The sequence below is a fragment of the Montipora capricornis genome, chromosome 10 (genome assembly GCF_036669925.1).
Source record: "Montipora capricornis isolate CH-2021 chromosome 10, ASM3666992v2, whole genome shotgun sequence".
NCBI classification, from domain to species: domain Eukaryota; kingdom Metazoa; phylum Cnidaria; class Anthozoa; order Scleractinia; family Acroporidae; genus Montipora; species Montipora capricornis.
Window position 1 is genome coordinate 731,067 of NC_090892.1, and position 15,000 is coordinate 746,066.

Sequence of the window (15,000 nt, forward strand, 5' to 3'; positions counted from 1 at the left end):
TTTGATGGCACTTTCTATCAAACTGGCGAAAAGTCAATAAGGAATCTTTGGCGAGGAATCGAAAAATTCACGTTCCTTGTCCTAATTTTGTTAGTATCATTGATTGGTATCATCGGGCGAATCATCTTTAGCTTCGGGCGAATCTGCGTCGGGCGAACAGGCTTTCGGGCGAAACAACCGTAATTCGCAAATACGCATCCGTAAACATAGCAAACGGTTTGTCCAAAGAAATCCACCAAATTTGAGCTACTTGTTCCTCCCGTCAATGGCAAATTGTTCTGTGACCTTTTTTGTTGAGCTGCAAGATGTCGTGGTAAACTGAAAGCCCTTGACGAAAGAAATCATTTTGTTTTTCAACCACACGATCCCGCTACGCCGGGCGCCATGTAAGTCTATCCAAGTTTTAAGCTTTTCATGAAAAAAATCTTTTGCCCTTCTTCTTGTCACTCGAAAATTCAAATTCCAGATCATATTATAAACCTAGTTCTTAATCTTTACGCCTTTTCGGCTAATGCAGCGCGAATTAAAAGACAAACTTCGATGAAGACGAAGTTGTTTTGCTCAAACAGAAGAAACCAACTGAATGTGGAAGACGTACGTTCAGGCAATCAGGAGCGAGAATTTTTGGCGCTCGACCAATCGTGAGCGAGTAATTTTGCCCTCTTCTCAAGCAAAATTAAGAAAAAATACCCTCTTCATTGACCAATTAGCATTCAGTAATTTTGCCCACTTTGTTATTACTACTAAAAACAGCCACTCGGCAGACAGAAAGACAGAGAAAATATAAGCAAGCTATGCTCATAGTTTAACGATAAATATAATTTATCAGGAAAACTTTAATCCTAAGGCCTGGTTGGGGTTTAAATCCAGATGATCAAAAATCTCCTTCGAGCCGGATTCTAACCATCGACCTAACGATATCTTACCACACTCTAAAGTCATCCGCTCTACCAACAAAGCTATCGAAAGTATAGCAATTGCGACTTCTAGTCCAATTATCCACTCCGCAAACAGACGACAAAGAAAACATAACCAAGCTACGATCATAATTTAACGGTAAATATAAGTTACAAGGACATCTATAATCGAAAGGCCTCGTTGGGGTTTAAATCCAAATATCAAAAATCTCCTTCGAGCCGGATTCGAACCAGCGACCTAAGGATGTCTTAACACACTCTACAGTCCTCCGCTCTACCAACTGAGCTATCGAAGGTGTACCAAATACGCTTTCTACTCAAAACAGCGACTCGGGAGACAGAAAGACAGAGAAAATATAAGCAAGCTATGCTCATAGTTTAACGATAAATATCATTTATCAGGAAAACTTTAATCGTAAGGCCTGGTTAGGGTTTAAATCCACATATCAAAATCTCCTTCGAGCCGGATTCTAACGTTTGACCTAACGATATCTTACCACACTCTAAAGTCATCCGCTCTACCAACTAAGCTATCAAAAGTATAGCAATTGCGACTTCTAGTCCAATTATCCACTCCGCAAACAGAAGACAAAGAAAACATAACAGAGCTACGCTCATACTTTAACGGTAAATATAAGTTACAAGGACATCGATAATCGAAAGGCCTCGTGGGGTTTAAATCCACATATCAAAAAACTCCTTCGAGCCGGATTCGAACCAGCGACCTAAGGATGTCTTAATACACTCTACAGTCCTCCGCTCTACCAACTGAGCTATCGAAGGTGTACCAAATACGATTTCTACTAAAAACAGCCACTCGGCAGACAGAAAGACAGAGAAAATATACGCAAGCTATGCTCATAGTTTAACGATAAATATAATTTATCAGGAAAACTTTAATCCTAAGGCCTGGTTGGGGTTTAAATCCAGATGATCAAAAGCTCCTTCGAGCCGGATTCTAACCATCGACATAACGATATCTTAAATCCACATGATCAAAAAACTCCTTCGAGCCGGATTCAAACCAGCGACCTAAGGATATCTTAACACACTCTACAGTCCTCCGCTCTACCAACTGAGCTATCGAAGGTGTACCAATACGAGTTCTACTCAATACAGCCACTTGGCAGACAGAAGACAGAGAAAACGTAACAAGCTACGCTCATAATTTAACGGTAAAATATGTTAAAGGACGTCGATAACGAAAGGCCTCGTTGGGGTTTAAAATCACATATCAAAAACCCTTCGAGCCGGTTCGAACCAGCGACCTAAGGATGTCTTAACACACTCTACAGTCCTCCGCTCTACCCACTGAGCTATCGAAGGTTTACCAATACGATTTCTACTCAATACAGCCACTTGGCCGACAGAAAGACAGAGAAAACGTAACCAAGCTACGCTCATAATTTAACGGTAAATATATGTTAAAAGGACATCGATAATCGAAAGGCCTTCTTTGGTGTTTAAATCCAGATGATTAAAAAATCTTTCGAAGCCGGATTCTAACCATCGACCTAACGATATCTTACCACACTCTACAGTCCCTCCGCTCTACCAACTGAGCTATCGAAGGTGTACCAAGTACGATTTCTACTCGAAACAGCCAATCGGCAGACAGAAAGACAGGGAAAACATAACCAAAGTCTGCTCATAATTAAACGATTCCCACAGGATCCATCACAATTCTGTCGCTTAGTCATGTTGTTATCTTGTTGTTTGTATTTAAAGACCTCATCGAAGATCCCTTAGCTGAGGAACAAACACGGAGACAAAAGGCAAGAGGACTGTGGACTCAAAAGAAGACCAGTAAACTGTGTGCAACGTGAGTAGCTTATTCATTTGCTTTTGAAATTGGAAAATGTGAGACGGAGAAGAGTCTGAAACGTGTTTGACGTCGTCGGAAGGCCGCTGAGATAGATTTAACAAATAGATTCCATGTTGCCGGGCGTCTGTTCAGTAAGAGATCACAGAGTGCAGGTACAAAACACAGGTCACAGGTCACAGGTCACAAGTCACATGTCATTGTTTTTTCCAACTCAGAAACAACCCTGACCGTTAACCATTGCTAGCACTAAGCCCAAAAACTTTTGTTTAGGCCTAATTAGGCCTAAGGTTAGCTTGAATGAATGTGTAGGATTCTTCCTGTATTGGTAAAAAAATGACCTGTGACTTGTGACCTGTGACCTGTGACCTGTGACCTGTGGATATGCGTTTGTACCTGCTTGATCACAGATGACGTCAGATTGTGATAAGAACAAAAAGTAGTATATGAGGCGATAGCCGAGTATGTCACTGCTGTTCTTACCACATTTTCGACGCCTTCCACAGAGTCTATTATTACTGACGTGCACAAGATGGAATCAATTGTTTTATGTGATAAAGAACTGAAGTTTTTGATGACGCCGTCTGCTTGAGTCTGTCCTCTAATAGATCGTATATAGGCGAAAAACCAATCACAATGCGTGCATTATTTAGATTATTTCATAAAGATAGATAGATAGAAACACCGTTTATTCAATGTATATGTTGCCGGTAAAATCCGTTTTCAGGTTGAATCCGTTTTGACCTAGTTTAAATTGGTGATCCTCATCTTACCTTGGGTGAATACGCACTCAGATGGATTGAAGAACCTTTTTTGGAGCCTAAATTAAGCCTAGAATTAGTGTCAGGTTTGGATTAGTTTGGTTATTATACAAAGATATCAATTGACCAATTATAGAAAAGTAAATAATAAAAAGAACTGTGTTGGGTTAAGCATGTTCGTCGTTGTGGTGTAGTGGTGAAGAAGACACAGTAGTACAGGTCTGGAGAGTGCGAGTTTCGATTGCCGGTTATAATTAGTGCATAGTACAGTTCTTTTGTTCCCTCACTATGTTGTAATGTTGAGACTGAATTAAAAAGTGTATAATACAGAAACCGACAAGATGATGCCAAACATTAGGGAGACGTGTTGAGATGCGTAAGGCAGAGCTTGAGGAGGGAAGATATAGGTGTTTTCAATCCTTTTTAGGGGGAGGGAGGGAGGGGGCTTAAGCTAGGTTGAGTGCGTATTCAACCTAGGGTAAAATGCGGATCACGATTAAACCTACATAGGTAAAAACGGATTCAACCTAAGAACAGATTTTTCCTGCAACATATAGTCTTTCATAGAGCGGTTTTCAATTTAGTGTCGAAAGTATTTAGCGAATTACTTTGGTTTTGCATTACTTCACTCATTGATTGGTTCAAAGTTCTCGCGCCTCTTTTTCAACCAATCAGAAGTGAAACCAAAACCAATCGCGGCTAACGCGTTCACATTTTCTCGCGCTTTGTGTCGGCTACTTGTAACTACTTCGAGTTTTGATTGATTTACTCGATTGTCTCCGTCCTTTTTGATTGGCCATAGTAATTACTTTGGTTTTGGTTTTAACAACACTCGATTGAAACTCGCTCTATAGTGTTGGAATACCAGTCACCTCTAGAGCCTCTCTGTACTTTAGGTCAGGAAACACTGACACAAGTATTCGTTCCAGCTTTTTTGTCTGCATGCACATAAAAATGAAATTTTCGTTTTGACTACGAAAGAAAGGACAAAGTCCCTGAAAAAGTCTGACCACAAAATAAAATGCCCTTGAAATGGAACCCAAAATGGGCGAGAAGTGGAATGAAATTATGATATTACTTTTGCCATTCAGATACGTAAAACGTTTTCGAAGTCCTTTTTGATCGCGCGAGGCAATGAAAATTGAGGTATGAATGCAGGAGTTCCATTCTCCTTGTGTACAGGTCTAGCAACAAGAGAATGTGCAAAGACCGGCCAGAGGCCCGTCCAATGCATACAAAATGAGAAATAGATTTCATGTCCTAAAACGTCTTTCTTGATGATACATCTTCTGGTACCCCCCGCCAACAACAACAACAACAACAAACAATGCAACAATTTTTATTCGTACCTTAATTAGCCAGAAGTAAATACAAGATGTCATAAATATAACGTAAAAATTCGGTAACAAGGCGAAATAGGAAAGAAAACTCTGGACGAAATATGGCCCTTAATCGGAAATAGTGACAAATTAATCGGAAATAGTGACAAATTAATAAGCGAGGCAGCAATCTTGGACAAAATTGTTGAGACAGTGACACAAAAAGAACACTTGTGTATCACTCTATCAGAAACCCATAAGGGTTGAAACGTGTAACGCGCGTTCACAGCTTCCGAATATTCAGTGCTAAGTACCATATTTGGAAACCCCTCGCTCCAGTTAATTTTCGCGCGAGAACATTGGTGGTATTGCGTCACGGTGTTCTTGCGAACTGATTGGTTGAATGTTTCTCTCTTGTTGTTCCAAATATGGTACTTAGCAAATTGAATATTCAGAAGCTTGTTTCCCAGGACACAAGGGGCCGTTACACGTTTCAACCCTTATGGGTTTCTGACTCTATTTAATCAGATTATCGAGAGTGATGGCCAGCACAAATTGGCTGAACTGTTGCCCTGCGCGCAACGACACACGATACAGTCTAAGGAACAATTGAATGTTCTCTCTACCTAATATTAAGACCAAAAGGTCACAGAATTATTTTATAATGCATTTTTTTAAAATAAACAACAAATGTAAATAACACGATAATATTATATTAGGAATTATTATAACATCAGTGACTATCCTTCGCAGATATTTTTTTCATTCTTTTTGCAATCTTCCCCCCTTGCTTGACGGTTGGAAAGAATCTCTGCAAAAGAAGAGTACTAACCGAAAGGGTATGGAAAGATTTTACTTACAACAAATTTCTTGTGCTTTTTTTCCTCACAGCCTTGCAAAGACGAACTACCAATTTGGTCAAACTTCTGAGAAGATGAAAATGGTAAGTTCTCAGTGAGTCCTTTTTGCTTCACTTTTATTTTGCGTTGCAAATTAGTCTTGGATTTGTAAAGCGCAAGAGAAAAAAAAAATCAAGGAAGCTGAAGAGAGCTTAGAGGTCAAAGAACACTTTCCCACCCCTTCCCACCGAGATCCTATAAAAATGTGTGTACGTGTTTCTAACCAACTGTGGGGTTGTTTTGATTTAGTAGTCCCGTGGAGATTGCGTCGAGCATTGGTACTCGTACAAGAGGGATAAACAACATCTTGTGGTAAGGATACGTGACCACCTTTCCTCATCCTATAGAATCTCAAGTTGAATCTGTACATACTACCCAACGTATTTAATAGCGTTTTCCAACTGAATGTCAAAACTAATCGAAGTTGCCTTGGTTTTATTAGCTACTCTTGCTGCAGTCCAGTTTTTAGTCTAATGAAAGAAAAGCCGAGCATTACCAATTACTATTTGTAAGCGCTTTTCCGCGCTTACCGTTCATTTCATGCCCCTTAAATTTTCTCGAAGTTCTACTTAGTTCGTTAAATTGGGGTATTTGTGATTGGGTTAGGGTCGCGTGATACCTTTCAACAACGCCATGTCTATGACGTCTGTGTTCTTTGACAGCAATGCCAATCGTGCAATACACAGAGAGAGAAGAAGAAGAGGCGGAAGGAGGCTTCTAATCGCGCGGCCAACGCTGCTGAGGCTCGTGCCGCGGCCGCCGTTGCTGCTGCTGCTGCTGCCATTAAGCCTCAACAACCATTGCCGTGCTTAGCACGGGAACCATCCGAGGAGGAGGAAGAAATTGACATTGAAAATGGTGACCCACCCCCAAGAGAACGTTGGGTTGATCCCGATGTTTTAGCAGCAATTGCGGCTTCAACTCCGCTTTCGCTCGCAGACTCTGATGCTGATGACACTAAGGTTGACGTCGAATCACAGCAGGTTGAAATGAAAATCTTGGATGACGAGTCTGCAACTACACCAGTGCTTCAGGAACTAAAGAAAGACAGCATGCATTCTACTACTTGTGAGACCCCCGGACTAAACATTTTGGCAGAAGTGGCGGCCTTTGCAGTTCGCCTTCCTCTTACAGAATCATGTAAAGATCGGATTGAACTTGGCACTGGATCCACAAAACAACCACAATTTGAAAAGAATAACTTGGATGGAGCCTCTTTGCGTGCACATCATAAATTAAAGAGGGGCAACATGCCATGTGATAGTTGTGACACCTCTAGACTGAACATCTTAGCAGCTGTCGCAGCTTCTTCAAGTCCCCTTCCAACCACAAAATCAGTTGAAGACGAGGGTTGGAGCTGGCGCTGGATCTGCAAGCGTGTATAACTCTGCGACTAGCCCTAAGCGACAAGGATTTAAGACAAAGAACGAGTCTGGTGCTCCATCGCGCAAACGTTCGCATGGTGGAAAGAGCATCTTGGATGCGCATCGTGCAGCTGTACATGCTCTTGATGAAGATAATGTGGAAGATGGTGCAACAACCCGAAAGCGATCTCGGGCTGGAAGGCGCCTCGTTGTCCCTTGGAGGTTCAGAAATGAGCCTCAGGGACGTCAGCACTGAGAGCCCCACGGGGGGGGGGGGGGGGGGGGGGGGGGGGGGGACGAAAATGACGAAAACGACATTGACGAAATCGACCTAGACTGACGAAAATCGACCGACGAATTGACTGAGGGGGGATGACCAAGGAATTGACAACTATCACAAAGATGACATCACAGAACTGACAGATTTGACGAAATTGCTCATGAGCTCTTTGCTGACGAACCTATGACCTGAAAGTTTAATTTAAGGTGAGTTACTAGAACAACAGCAAGTTGTCTATGCTGTTATGCCCTGCGCAACTTACACCATTTCCACGAGAAAATCAGAATTTAAGGTGCGGTAAAACGAGCAACAAAATTGTGCATGTTTCGTCGCAACATTGTTGCACTGTGTCCCGCACTGTGTGTTGCAGAACGATGTTGCTCGTTTTACCACATCATGCCATCAATGTGTGTGTACAACAAAATCGCTTGCGCCAAGTTGCATCAATGTGTTTCAAAAAGTAGGGCAGCCTTCCACTTTTCGCAGCAAAATTCCGGATTGTTGCCCGTTTTACCACTCTTCCTTTAATTTACGCGCAACAAAAAACGAGAAAGCTTGCTCCTGATTCAACTGACAAATGTCACCTCTCTTGGGGTTCCACAAACTTTAAGATGGCGGACAGAGATTCAGTGAGTGCCATGGAAGGAGAGACTCTCTCGCAAATATATCTCCAGGGAGTGACGAATGTAAAAAGGTTTGAACTGAAGAATAGAAAATTCGCCTTCACCAGGCTGTCGAAGATTACCCTTGTTTATGGGATACATCCCGATGCATCTACAAAAACAAGAAACTAAAAGACGAAGCCCTTCGAATTGCAATTGCAATTGCAAGCTTTCATCGGATGGATTTAGGAAATTTTACACAACATTTCCTTTTTCTCCGTTTTGTGGCCGAATCCTTGTTTATTTCGTCAAGTAAGTAAATGAGAAAAACAGCAGCCGCTTGTTTTCTTGCGGCCGCTATTTTTGTTTATATTTCCTCGCGTGACTACGTCGGCTTCGCGTGACCGAATCTGACCAATCAAAAAGCCGGTTTCATGTCGTGGCTGCAACTTGGCGAAAGCGATTTTGTTGCCCAACAATTATTTGAATACCGATTGTGGTAAAACGTGAAACATCGTTCTGCAACACACAGTGCGACAATGTTGGGCAGAAAGTTGAAGGATTTTGTTGCTCGCTTTACCGCACCGTTATATTGAGTATATTGAGTAGCTGTTGTTGCTCTTCGCTCTTGACTGAAAGATATGTCGGGGATATTGCATCACCCTAAACCCTAAACACAAAAGCACCCCTCGAGTGACAATTTTCTTCTTTCCCAGAAGGCCTCTGGAAACAACATTTGAAAACGGCAATTTGGTCAGCGGAAGAAAATTAATAACTTAAGGCCTGGTAACCAATTCTTTCCTTGGCGTCCTTGACAGCAGAAAAAAAGTCGTAGCTTTCCTTAGGTTTTTTCTGTTTGTTATTATTCCTGTTTGCTCTCACAATGCCGCGAAAAGCGCTTACATGTACCGTAGAATTGGACATCTATCAGGTGAAAAGTCGAGAGAGCAATTTTTCATTCAAAACGTGGCAAATTATTGGCTACACTTAGAGTGAAAGTGATGGGCCGGGATCGATCGTTGAAGATGCAGAAGTGTTTTTGCCGGTTGCTATTCTCAAATTAATACACTTTTTTCTCCAGATCACCTGTCCAGGAACAAGACATCTAAACGACAGGAATATGCTTTATTTATCAGTTTGCATTCTCGGACAAACAAAGCGCACGAAATCTGTGTTCGCAAGCTTTCCTCTTGCTTTGAATGAGAGATTGTATTTCGAGAGGGTAAGTACAGTATACATCGAAAGGCTGAAGCTTTCAGCTGTTTTTGTTGTTTTCCTACATGCATAATTAATCACGTCATTCAAGGCTGATCAACAAGAATTATTGATGTCATTGCAATTGGAATTTCAGGATAAATTAACAATACAGTCGTTTCTGTCTTCTGTAGACCTTTGTAAATGCTAGACACAACCCACTCATGTCATGGGAATCTTAGAAGGTGAGTAAATTCAATGGGTGTTTTAGTAATGGAAGCAGAGAATCTTTTTTTTTTTGGCAGAAAGGAGAAGACACCTAAGTTGATCAAGATGTCTGACTTATCTCTCCCCCTCCCCCCCCTCCCCCAATTTATCTACCACTCCTCCCCCTAAGGATCAGACATTCCGCTTTGTAGTCAGATTAAAACTCTTATAACTTGGAATGCTTAGAAATACATTAAATTATTTTTCTCCCCAACATTGTAACGGGGTTCCCCAGTGTCAATCAACAATTAAATTTTGCTGCATTTGATAAAGTAAAATGTACAATGTAGCTCTTTTAGGATGGCAGGTACAAAACACAGGTCACAGGGCACAGGTCACAGGTCATTGTTTTACCAATACAGAAAGTATCCTAAACATTCATAAAAGCTAACCTTAGGCCTAAATAAAAGTTTTTAGCCCTAAGGTTAGCTTTTATGAATGTTTAGGATACTGTCTGTATTGGTAAAACAATGACCTGTGACCTGTGACCTGTGCCCTGTGACCTGTGTTTTGTACCTGCTGCTTTTAGGAGGGAATTCAATTTAAAGAGGCCATAAAAATGTGGTTTTATCAAGTAAGCAGATACCAGTAATGATAAAGAAAGATTTGCAAACTCATGTCTCATTCCTGAACTCTTAAAGTCAGAGTGGTATAAAGAAGGAGAGGAAATAAAGAGATAAAAGATATTGAGTTTTTGAGTACATGTAGATGTTTTTTTTTGTCAACTCCTTTGCCCCTATTATTAGGGCTTCATCATTGATGAGTAAAATCCTCTGGTGCTGGAAAGAGTAAAATCTTCAAGTCACTACTCCACCTAGACTTAAAGCTAATCATTTCATAAATGCTGAACATAAATGCCATAACACATATCCTTGGTTTTCACATCTAGATTTCATTGTTGATGATGCACTACTGTGACTTCGTCACATAATTTTAACAAACTGGCAGTCATTTGTTCTTGGCTGTAGCACTGTGGTTGTGATACTCTAAAGCTGTGGTCAATAATGCTACATGTACCTATGACTGGGCTCCTATTTTCTCTAATAATCTGGCGACCACAAGACAATTTGCCATTGAAATCTTTTATATTATATAGTGATTAGAACAAATTATATGTGCCCTACGTACAGTATGTCAGCTCTCCTTTTGAACAGTCTGCAATTAATTTAATGTACAAGCAATTCACATTTTTGCATGGATTTGAATTTTGTAGATGAACATGTGTTATTTGAACTTGTACAGTACTCCAATGTGTATCGCGGTGAGTTTTCTATTATTAGCTTTAATTTGTAATGATATTAGAAATGATTCTATAAATTATTGGTAGGAAAATTTTAATTTATATCCTGGTTTGAAGGCAAACAAGAAGGTAAACGGGAAACATGAGCATAATTTTTACTTCCCTAATTTTAGTTAAAGGTATACGACTGTACACTATGTACATGTAGGCTGATATAAATTCATTTCAGGCTCCTTTTGTAGAAGTGTAAGTGATTAGTTGTACAGCTAGTACATACAGTTTTGGTGCACTGATCTTCAACAATGATGTTTGTCCCAGGTTTGATTTGTGGACCTCATGTAGGCTATACTGTTAAAGTGTAATTCCTATATGTGCTCCGCAAATCAAACCTAATTATATTGTTGGTTGGCTGTCTTAAATTTCTTCACTCCAAATCTCCAAGAGTTTCTTTGGTTCAGAAATGTGGTTGCATCAACTGACTTGATTGTAGCAGGTTTACCTCTTTAGGGAGAATAGAAACTTAATATTATATTTGCATTCCAAGCATTACATGTAGCTTGAGTTTTGCTTAGTATCAAGCTCTCTTCCTCAGAATATATCAAGGGGTTGTGGATTACACAGGTTTTTATTACTATAAGATAATTGCTCTAAATTTGCTCTAAGTGCCTCATGATGTTTTGCTAATGTGATTTAAGCTGCTGTGTCCCATGCATTCCATCACAGTAATTCTGCTGTTGTTAAGTGATCCCACAACATGAAGTATCATATGAGCATTTTGTCGCTAATGCTCAACACAGTGAGTTTTTAACCATTGCAGAGGTCTCTTTTTCCCGTGCTCATCAGCCCAGCAAATGCGAATGAAAAGAGACCTAGCAGGATAAAAAAACTCTATTCATGTCTTACAATTTTGTTTTCTTCTCACAGGAGGCAAAGTCTTAGCCCGATATGAGATATCGGCCAGAGAATTTCACTTAATCATGTTGTCTTTTAGTACAAGACCATTCTCCTAACACGTAGTTTCGGTTAATCATTCCGGCCAAGGTAAATGCATCGCGTTTCACGAGACCTTGGACTCGATACCACTGCTCACTTTCGAGCATTGTTTTGACGGCCATACAATTTTATCGTTTCTGCATTGTTCAGGCATTCGGAACAAACCGACCATGGATATGCCTTTCTCGAATGATAGCCCTGAGAGTGTCGGGTTTTCGAACAAAGAGTCATCGTCGTCTAAGGAAAGAACTAGCGAGGTGTTGAAACTGTTTCTTAGTAATTTCTTCAGCATATCCACATCTATTCCTGTAATTGCTTCGATGATGGACGGCATTGGAATCTTTGGGAATATAAATCCAACAGAAGTTTTCAATTGCCCTTTGTCCTCATATACCACCGCCTCAGCTTCAGTAGTCTTGTCTACGCCAGGGAAATTCCCAAGACCAGAGATGTGGATGTATCGATTTTTCTGCTTTTCTGAAGTAGCTGACTTGATCTTTGGTTGTATAAAATCAAAATCACTCATTTGACTATTCTGGATAATTGCTTGACTTTCCGCATCTGGAATGAAGGAAAGGCCATATTGTTCAGCGAGTAATTTCACTGACATCTTCTCGGCGGTCCCAGAGATGAAAACGACTTTGGTTTCGTCTTCTGTTTTCAATGAGATATTTGCTTTTGCCCCTCCTAGCTCTGAGACGCCATCGCCCTGAAATGACCATGTGTTCAATTCATCTCCTACGCGATGTCGGAAGGTAATGTCAACTTCAGACACGTTGAGGAGTCCAGGAATTACAGCTATGGTATCAGGTACCTTTGCATGGACAGTAAACGTCTCCTGGCCAATATCATAACTGAAGTGGTCAATGTCTACGGAAGAAAGTTTAGGAAAACCATGAGGAAGCACTCTTATCCTCGCACTGGGTGATAAAGCATGCAAGGTTTGCGCGACGCTGACTGTCTCGTGGCGAGATGTAATGAACTTTACAAGGGGAGGATTAACCACGACTGCAACTTTTACTGGTTTCTTGTCCTCGCTTCCTAAACGGAATGGAAGCAACAAGTTAAGCCTTTGGAAATATGCGACTGTAGTTCATCTGCCAGAATGCCATCGCCAAAGGAACTAAGTGGTAGTTTGTCCACATCTCCCGTAGAGGCCACAAAGCCGAAGTTTGTCCTGGTCTTTCGAAAGACTCGAGTTTTTGCGATCAGATGGTTGATGAATGGAATCTTGAAAAGGTCGTCACTGACCAGCTTTAAAAGAGCTCGGGAAGGCAGATCGTTTTGAAACTCCAACAAGACTGAAAATACGCTTTTCTTCTTGGGGGCCTTGCGAATAAAAACCTTGCAATCGGACGAATGTGTGTCCTCCAGCAACGGGTCTCCAGAAATCATAAAGACATAGTCGTCATTTCCCTTGAACACTGAGTACATTTCCACATTTTGGAGAGTGAGGTTCTTCAGTGTGTTAGCGTTTATTCCTGCGTGTTCAACGCTTTTCTTCTCTGAAAGCCGGGAAGCTACCTCGTACACATTGAGCATGTCAGCGGCTGCCACCATTGTGTGATGATCGCCGATTTTGGATTCTTCGATTTTTACTGTTGCAGTGATGTTACCTTGATTCCACTTTCCTATTATAAATAATTGTAAATATCAATTGAGTTACAAGCTTTTCATTTGCTGAAGTCTCATTTGCGTTTCACTCTGCTAAATCTATTCCAGAATTTCTTGCTTTACAGTCGAGGTATTAGCCGAGAAGTTTAGTATTACATTTTCGTGAAACGGTAAAGGGCCGGGTTCTTCTGGTCATGAAAGCATGAAAATTCTCCGCTTATAGCTTTTCTGTTTCTTTACTGCGATTTTCCGATAATTCTGCGCCGGGAGGTTACAATCCAAAGTGCGTTTTGGCTTCCATGAATCAAATTCCGCACATAGCCGGGAAGATCGACTCCGCTTCCTGAAAGTGAAGCGGAGCATATTTGTTTACTTCACAGCGAGAATACCATTACGATATCTTTGTAGTGTTTCTTCCGTAAAAAGATTCGTACGGATTCCATCGCTTTTCATCGGCGTCAAGTTCGAAAATACAAATGTACCGTGGGAGCCAAAGATGCTGATTGGTAGGTTATGTTACGCATCAATTGATTTTTGGCTCCAATCTCGGCTTGGCGTCGGAAGTTTGATTGATGGAAGCCAAAAACGCATTTGCCCGTTGGCGCTTGAAGATGAGATTCAGCAGAATTATGAAAATCGCAGTAAAGAACTTGCTCGATATCTGCGGATGACAGGCAAGAAATGGAAAGAAATATATATTAAAAATCTTAGCGTGACATTCGTCATTTGTCCGTTCTCGTCCACAGAGGCCACGATTCTTTCGGTCAGCACCAAGAATAACGACCTCTGGCTCGTTCCAAAATACGCGCAGTCTGTGTGGGATCTATTTTGGTAACCGTTTACAGCTACTCATTGTTTCAAATTTTAGAGATTGCGCAGACTGCGATTCGCAGACTGCGGAAGTCCGTGATTCGCAGACTTCCTGGTTCGGGAACAGCCAGAGGTCGTTATTCTTGGTGCTGCATGACCGAGAGAATCGTGGCCCCTGGGAAAAAGAATGTCATTTCTTGAAAACGCCATGCTAAATATCTTAATTGATCCATATTTATCAGCCTCGTTCCCAGGTTTTCCCCGCCGGAAAATAGCCCTGGGAACGACGGTACATGTTTATTAGGTAGTTGCGTAAGAAGGGCAGGAAGAGGGGTTAATAGTACCCCTCCCTTAAAGACCATTTTTTAGGCTGGAGGCCAGTCGTGCGCTACGAAACGAATGAAATATAGTGTTGGGTATGTTTGCTTCATTACATATAAATAAAAGTAAAGTCACCTTCAGCGTCGAACTTCCACTTTCTCCCAGGATTGTTTTTATCATACTTAAATGTCATTTTGACGTCATCAAGGGTCATTCCTTGTCCCAAGAGCTGCACTGGATCCTCTAGATCAGCAACTACTGTGACTTTACCTTTCTTGATGTTGTAGTCAAAGTTATCTGTCTTCAACTCTGACAAGGAAGGAAAGCCCTCCGGCATGGAAGGCATCGAGCCCAGTGGAACGATTTTTTGTAGAAGACGTTTGGCTGTTGGAAGGCCATCTGATGAAGCAGAGTAAATGGAAAAACAAGGATGAGACAAAAGAGATAACAGAAAAGCAAAATGATGGAAGCCAAAAGCCTTAGACTTACCCTAACAATTGTCTTCAGTAAAATTCAGGGCTTAGGAGAGATTTTAAAAATGACCAGTTAAAGTGGGTCTTTGAATTCCTTGATATTTTCAGGCTTCTCTAATCTTCG

General features: G+C 41.1%; 2 protein-coding genes, 1 long non-coding RNA gene and 4 other non-coding genes across 7 annotated transcripts in view; 2 read left to right on the forward strand and 5 right to left on the reverse strand.

Moving 5' to 3' along the window:
- The window catches only part of LOC138020135 (uncharacterized), an 8,045-nt gene extending 942 nt beyond the window's left edge, over positions 1 to 7,103 (forward strand). The window contains exons 2-4 of the mRNA XM_068867162.1: positions 2,646 to 2,739; positions 5,711 to 5,762; positions 6,381 to 7,103. Of these exons, the coding sequence (XP_068723263.1) occupies positions 2,646 to 2,739; positions 5,711 to 5,762; positions 6,381 to 7,103 (869 nt within the window). The remainder of the gene's footprint in view (positions 1 to 2,645; positions 2,740 to 5,710; positions 5,763 to 6,380) is intronic.
- Positions 1,128 to 1,213, reverse strand: Trnay-gua (transfer RNA tyrosine (anticodon GUA)). Its single transcript is given in 2 exon segments — positions 1,128 to 1,163; positions 1,177 to 1,213. It is a non-coding gene; the product is annotated as a tRNA-Tyr (tRNA).
- Trnay-gua (transfer RNA tyrosine (anticodon GUA)) lies at positions 1,615 to 1,700 on the reverse strand. Its single transcript is given in 2 exon segments — positions 1,615 to 1,650; positions 1,664 to 1,700. It is a non-coding gene; the product is annotated as a tRNA-Tyr (tRNA).
- Trnay-gua (transfer RNA tyrosine (anticodon GUA)) lies at positions 1,922 to 2,007 on the reverse strand. The gene is given in 2 exon segments: positions 1,922 to 1,957; positions 1,971 to 2,007. It is a non-coding gene; the product is annotated as a tRNA-Tyr (tRNA).
- On the reverse strand, positions 2,159 to 2,243 carry Trnay-gua (transfer RNA tyrosine (anticodon GUA)). The gene is given in 2 exon segments: positions 2,159 to 2,193; positions 2,207 to 2,243. It is a non-coding gene; the product is annotated as a tRNA-Tyr (tRNA).
- Positions 7,104 to 8,787: 1,684 nt separating the features above from the next.
- Positions 8,788 to 9,369, forward strand: LOC138019706 (uncharacterized). Its single transcript, XR_011126216.1, has 3 exons — positions 8,788 to 8,895; positions 9,046 to 9,186; positions 9,353 to 9,369. It is a non-coding gene; the product is annotated as an uncharacterized lncRNA (long non-coding RNA).
- Positions 9,370 to 11,722: 2,353 nt separating this feature from the next.
- LOC138020136 (uncharacterized) overlaps positions 11,723 to 15,000 on the reverse strand; it is a 5,135-nt gene continuing 1,857 nt past the window's right edge. Inside the window, exons 3-5 of the mRNA XM_068867163.1 lie at positions 14,539 to 14,802; positions 12,720 to 13,289; positions 11,723 to 12,528 (exon numbers count right to left, since the gene is read on the reverse strand). Of these exons, the coding sequence (XP_068723264.1) occupies positions 11,723 to 12,528; positions 12,720 to 13,289; positions 14,539 to 14,802 (1,640 nt within the window). The remainder of the gene's footprint in view (positions 12,529 to 12,719; positions 13,290 to 14,538; positions 14,803 to 15,000) is intronic.